This window comes from Cebus imitator, unplaced genomic scaffold (genome assembly GCF_001604975.1).
Source record: "Cebus imitator isolate Cc_AM_T3 unplaced genomic scaffold, Cebus_imitator-1.0 Scaffold443, whole genome shotgun sequence".
Taxonomy (NCBI): Eukaryota; Metazoa; Chordata; class Mammalia; order Primates; family Cebidae; genus Cebus; species Cebus imitator.
This window is the reverse complement of record NW_016107758.1, coordinates 1,397,987-1,403,685: the sequence shown is the minus strand read 5'-3', so window position 1 is coordinate 1,403,685 and position 5,699 is coordinate 1,397,987. Positions and strand designations below refer to the sequence as shown.

At 55.7% G+C, this 5,699-nt stretch overlaps 1 protein-coding gene and 1 long non-coding RNA gene across 2 annotated transcripts in view; one reads left to right on the top strand and one right to left on the bottom strand.

The window, feature by feature from the left end:
- Window positions 1-2,389: 2,389 nt before the first annotated feature.
- LOC108290792 lies at window positions 2,390-4,802 on the bottom strand. Its single transcript, XR_001819714.2, has 2 exons — window positions 4,425-4,802; window positions 2,390-4,305 (listed from the first exon to the last, which is right to left on the bottom strand). It is a non-coding gene; the product is annotated as an uncharacterized LOC108290792 (long non-coding RNA).
- Window positions 4,803-5,129: 327 nt separating this feature from the next.
- The window catches only part of CAPN10 (calpain 10), a 12,105-nt gene continuing 11,535 nt past the window's right edge, over window positions 5,130-5,699 (top strand). Inside the window, 2 exon segments of the mRNA XM_017510759.2 lie at window positions 5,130-5,297; window positions 5,300-5,418. Coding sequence (XP_017366248.1) covers window positions 5,279-5,297; window positions 5,300-5,418 — 138 coding nt within the window. The 5' untranslated portion in view covers window positions 5,130-5,278.

Here is a 5,699-nt window from a genome sequence, read left to right as displayed (position 1 = left end):
TGATGTGGGAAGTAAGAATAAATAAAAGTTTCCTCCTCAAAGCTTTCCTCGTAGTTCACTATGGATAAATACCGGTTTCTTCAGAGGTTAATTTATTTTAAAGCTTTTGCTAATAAAGTAGCTGTTGGTCATAATAAAAAATAAATGCATCCCCTGTTCTTAATTCTTAAACTTTAACCTAGATCCTGCCCGGACATGCCTGGGCTTGGTCAAAGCTTATTCCCCTTCCTTTTTTGGAAAAGTTACCTCTTCTCTAAGCATTCCTCACGTTACTTCCTCCTCCTCTGTTCTCCTCAGGCTTTACCTGGAAAGTTTCCAAGTTTTTAGCCAATTGGGTTAAGCATAGAGTGTGAGGTCCCGTTCTGGCCAATGGAAATTGGACCCAGCAGTAGGGCGACTGTGTCGGGTTATGAAAGTTATCAACGTCCCTGTCTCCTTGTTCAGGTGTGCCCTCCTGGCAAGACGGCCGGCGAGTTGCACCCTTCCTGCAGGAAGTAAAGCAGCCTTGCTGAGTGGTCCATTGTCTCACTGTGGGTTTTTCCCAACGTTTTAAACCCGTTTCCAACAAATTATGTGTCAAAAAGTCCACCAGATTCCAGCCCCTCAACCTCGGAATTCCCAGCCTCCAAAACGATAAGAAATACGTTTATTTTCATTACAAATTTCCCAGTCTGTCATTGTTACAGCAACAGAAAATAAACTTGGGGATACTGGGTTGTGGAGAGTAAAGAAAAAGTTCCAACCCATCAAGGCATCCTCATTCTCAACATGGCCTGCATTCTACGCTCCAGGGTCCCCCATCTTCATCCCCCCCCACCCCACAACTCAGTCTCATTTCTTTAGCCGTTTTCTCCCTACCTTCTCTTCCCTCCCCATCAGACCTTCCACCCAGCAAGCTAAGCCACCTCAAGTAGCCATGCCCTCAGGGCCCTAACCTAAGCACCCACCAAGGTCATTTCCCCAACAGACTGTTTTTTTGCTTTTTTTTCCCCCGTGAGTGAGGTCACCCATAGGCTTAACGACAGAGCATACTTCAGACAGTTGTTTTACTAAGAGGAATCTGATGTCAGCTGCTAAGCTCCCCCCCAACACACACACTTTCCACCATCTCTCATTAATCACCTGGTCAGACAGAAGCCCAAGAGCAGGTACAAGCCAGCTAAAGGTGGAGCTTGGCAAGGCTGTCCACACAGAGTGGCCAGGCCCAGCACAGATCTGAGGGGCTTTTAACAGGCACAGACAGAGTCCTAAGATCACTACCACCCACCCACCCGGCCAGCCAGGCCCAGATAAACCTCTCCTTGTTCCAAATGAATGAGCCAACAGAAAAAAATTCCGAAGTGTGGAGGGAATACAACACCCACAATGCAGAAAATCACCCATATCTGAAATATGCTCACCTCGGAGAACCAGTCAGCTGTGGAAATTCTCTGCATCGTGCTCATAAGAAAACTGAAGAACACACAACACTTCATACTAATAGGAAAAGAATTCCTATAAGGAGCATATTTACTTGTTCCCACTGTTTGGTTTACTGAGCATGTATTATATGTATGATGGAAAAAAAGCTCAATCTAAAATATTGCCAACAAAGAACCCATTCCTCGTGTTGCAGTGACGAATTGGGCTGAGGTCGGCCTGGTTAAACTGGCTGCCCCCATCTAAGGCGCTGATGTGTCCTGTTACCAGCGGAGGACGTCCAGGTTCTTGGCATCTTGAACAAAGAACTGAACAAAACACACACACAGAGCGGGGTAGGAATGAAAGGATTTACTGAAAATGGAAGTACACCCCAGGGTGGGAGCAGGCCTGTGCACAGTGCATTTGCGAGTTAAAATACCCACTGGAGGATTCCATTGGTTACTTGGGGTACACCCGACGAAGATGGAGAGGATGAAGTCAAGTCACCAAGTCCTTTCTTTGGCCTACGCCCCATGGGGAGAGGATTTCCCGTCATAACTGAAGTGTGCATCGGCCGATGTCCCCTGCACCCAAACCCTACCTTCCTGCCTCACTACCTACAGCTATGTGGTCCTGAGCTGTCACCTCTTCCCTGTGAAGCTCAGGTTTCTCGTTGGTAAAATGAGGCAGAAATACCTACTGCTGAGATGTGTGAGGACAACAAACACAGCGTCTCAACACGTCTTACACGGGTTTTAGCCCTTTGAGCCGCTGAGGGCTGCCCCAGCTGGAACTCTCTTCACTTTTCTTGGAGAACTGACCATGGGTGGCTGCAAATACCAAATTGCTTCCTGTTTCAGCCCTGCCTGGGAAGATTCCTTCAGCTGGAGCCTTTAGGTTAGGAAAAGGGAGAAGGACCCAACTCCCACTGTACCCGGCCTGAGACAAACGCACAGAAGAGCAATCCTTGCTAATGCTGGGCAGTATGTGGACAGATACTGAATTTTAATCTTTGTATTGCCATGAGAATGCAATGACCAACACAGTTATTGCCCCCTGAACAGAGACGTAAAGTTCAGAAGAGATCCCTGGTGAGGAAGCCAGGGAACATTTCCCTGCAGAACAAGACGGGCAGCAGGATGAGATAGGGCTGATTTCACAGGGCTCCTCAGCACCCATGAACTTGAGAAACAAGTGGTCAGATGTATTTCAGTGCACTGGCCAGCAGTGGGGTCACGGTGGGAACTAGTCATGCCTGAAGGCCCTTCATCTTTCTATAACCCTCAAACACTGCGGCACCGGATGCTGTTCCCTCCTTTGGCGAGGGCCCCGGGGCTGTGATGCTTTAATCACAGTACTTCAGACCAAGAACCTGCAGTTGAGGTGGCTGGGGTCATGAACCAGCTGCCCTCCAAACCCCTTCTCATCCCACCAACCTAAGCTGCTTACAACCCCTCCAGGTACCCCAGGGGCCAGAAGGGAATGTCGTCCTTCATGGCTGAGGGAACACCTCTGCACCCTGGGGTAATGGATGGGACCACAGGCCATAATGTCTTAGTCTGTTTCATGTTGCTATACCCGAGGATGAACAGTTGTTTAGAAAAAAGCAAAGCAGGTTTATTTGGCACAAAATTCTGATGGAAATTTCAAGATTGGGCAGCCGCAACTGCTTCAACTCATGCAGAAATGGAAGGGGAAGGGCATGCGTGGAGATCGCATGGCAGCAGAAAAAGCCACAGACAACTCCAGGAAGGCTGCCTCTCTAACCAGCTCTCATGGGGGCTCACCCCTCCACACAGGGTACTCATCTCTTCGAGGGATCCACCCTATTACCCAAACTCCTCCTACTAGGCACCACCTCCCAACACTGCCACATTGGGGATCAAATTTCAATACCGGTTTGGGCGGGGGCAGACCACACAGGCAAATCCCAGCATGGGGTGCTGGCAGTGGGCGTGCTGACGCAGGGCTGCTGCCAACCCGGCACCAGCTGTCTCTTGGCCTTCCAGATCCTGGGAATCTGGCTACGGGCAGGAGTCCAGCCTTGGACACAGAGGTGGCTGCAGGAAGCTGTTAGCTCTGCAGATTTTATCAGCCTGGGAGAATGGCACAACACAGGCTTCCAAGGAAAGCCAGGATACTGGGCCAGCCTCAGCTCTGCTACACACCCCTATGTGGCACCTGGGCAAACCAGCAGCCAAGTACCCAGGACAGGGAAGACATGGATTCTTACTTCTCCGGGACGCCTAGGTGAAGCAGAGAGCAGACTCTTCTTGAGTCCTCTCGGCTCCGGTGCAACCACCAGCCTAGCAAGGAATCAGAAACATCTTCTGGAAGAATCAGCATCATAGGGGTGATGAATGGGCAGTGAAGTATCTCACAGGTGCTGGGCTATGGGGTCACTCTCTTTTCCAGACTGAAGCAAGGATAAGCACTCTGGGCCCCTGATCAGGGGCCTGGGGCCTGGCGGGATGAAAACAGCAGTGTGCAGCCACCCGTACAGCTGCTCCTCACGCAGGCCCCACCTGGCCTCTCGGAGGGCGGAACCTGGGACTCCTGAACCAGATTCAGTTTCTCCTTCAATAGTAGGGACTTTTCGCTCCTGACTGCAGAAAAATACCTTCAATGTGACCATCCTTCATAGCCCGAGGCTGGGTAAAATGGCCAAAATCTGAAAAGCGCTATTAGGTGGCAAACTGCTGTCACTAGAGGGCTGAGGCCCCGTTCCTCTCCTCTGCCTGACCGCCCTCGTTCCTGAGAAGGGAACAGGTTCTGGCAGCAAGGGTGAACCCTCGAGCAGGTCCCAGGATCACGACCCTCACCGCTCCGCCGCACTCGGTGGCTACAGCTGTAAATGTGGGTCCACGGGGTCACCACGGCCACCAGGACCAGGTGCCCGGCCATCTGCGGAACAGAAAAACGCCCAGCGGGATGCTCTGGCCTCCTCCCCGCCCCCCCGACAAGATGCAAAGCGTTCGACCCAAAATGCCTTGAAACGGAGCCCAGACCCCGGCAGGTCCGACCCCGGCGACGCCGCTCCCACAAGCTCCTCCCTCGGGGCCGTCTGACGTCCCAGGCGGTCACTCTCTTTTCCAGACTCACAGCAAGGCGCTGAGCCCGCTGAACTCCTAAGCCCTGGGGCCCGGTGGGATGAAAAGCCCTATTAGGTGGCAAAGGGGTTAAGCCTCCTTCTCCCCCGCCTGACAGCGACGCTGGAGAGCTCGCAACTCGCCTTCCCAAGCGCAAACAACCGTTCCTCCCAAGAACCCGCGGCCACCGCCTCCGCAGCAGAGCGCCGGAAGCAGAGAGCGTCTCGGGAGGGAGGTGCATGCTGGGAGCGGCGCTGCATGCTGGGAGCTGTAGTCTGCGGCGCAACTCGGCCAACGTGGCTCCCTGGTTCCTGACGTTCCCAGAGCCCGCGTGTGCAGGCGGTCCCGACACCGCGGCCCTAGCCTCACCGGCTCCCCGACTAAACGCCAGCCGGCCCTCTGGGTATGAGCGGCGGAGGTCGGGACAGTCCACGGCTCTGCCGCCCCCGGAAGGAAAAATCAGCGCGGACAGCAGCCCGGCCTCGCGAGAGCTGAGCTCAGGAGCCCCGCCTCCTGAGCCTCAGAAGTCCGTGGCGCTTTCCGTCGCCCGAGTGCGATTGGGCCGCGATGTCACGTGCCCCGAAGCGCCGCGCCCGATTGGCTGCCGCCTGGTTACCTATGGGCGACTCCGGTCCGGCGTCCTGGCCGGCCCAGCACCTGCGCGGCCCTCGGGCTTGGAGGGCTGGGCCGGGCGGGACGGGCCGGCGGCGGCGGCGGCGGCCTCGCCTTCTCTCCGGGGCTGCGACCCCGAGGCTGCCGGCTGCAGATGGGAGCCCGCGGAGCCGAGGATGCGGGCGGGCTGCGGCGCGACCCGGCGCGGGAGCTGTTCCGGGACGCCGCCTTCCCTGCCGCGGACTCCTCGCTCTTCTGCGACCTGTCTACGCCGCTGGCCCAGTTCCGCGAGGACATCACGTGGAGGCGGCCCCAGGTGCGGCGGGCGGGGTTTCTGGCTTCTGAGCGCGCCGATCCTCGAGCGAGCCGGCCGGGGTGGGCGGCCGGGGTTGCCCCGAACGCAGGGTCCGCAGTTCTCCTCAGAAGTGGGCGCCCGGCCCCCTCTTTCGTGGCTCCTTCCCACGCCCGCCCAGAACGAGCGGGAGTCCGCGCTGCCCCAAGGACACGAGGCGAGACCGCGGCCCCCACCTGCGAGAGCTCCAGTCCAGAAGGATGCCCAGAGCGCAGCAAGAGGCGTTTAGCAGGCCCAGCCCCTGC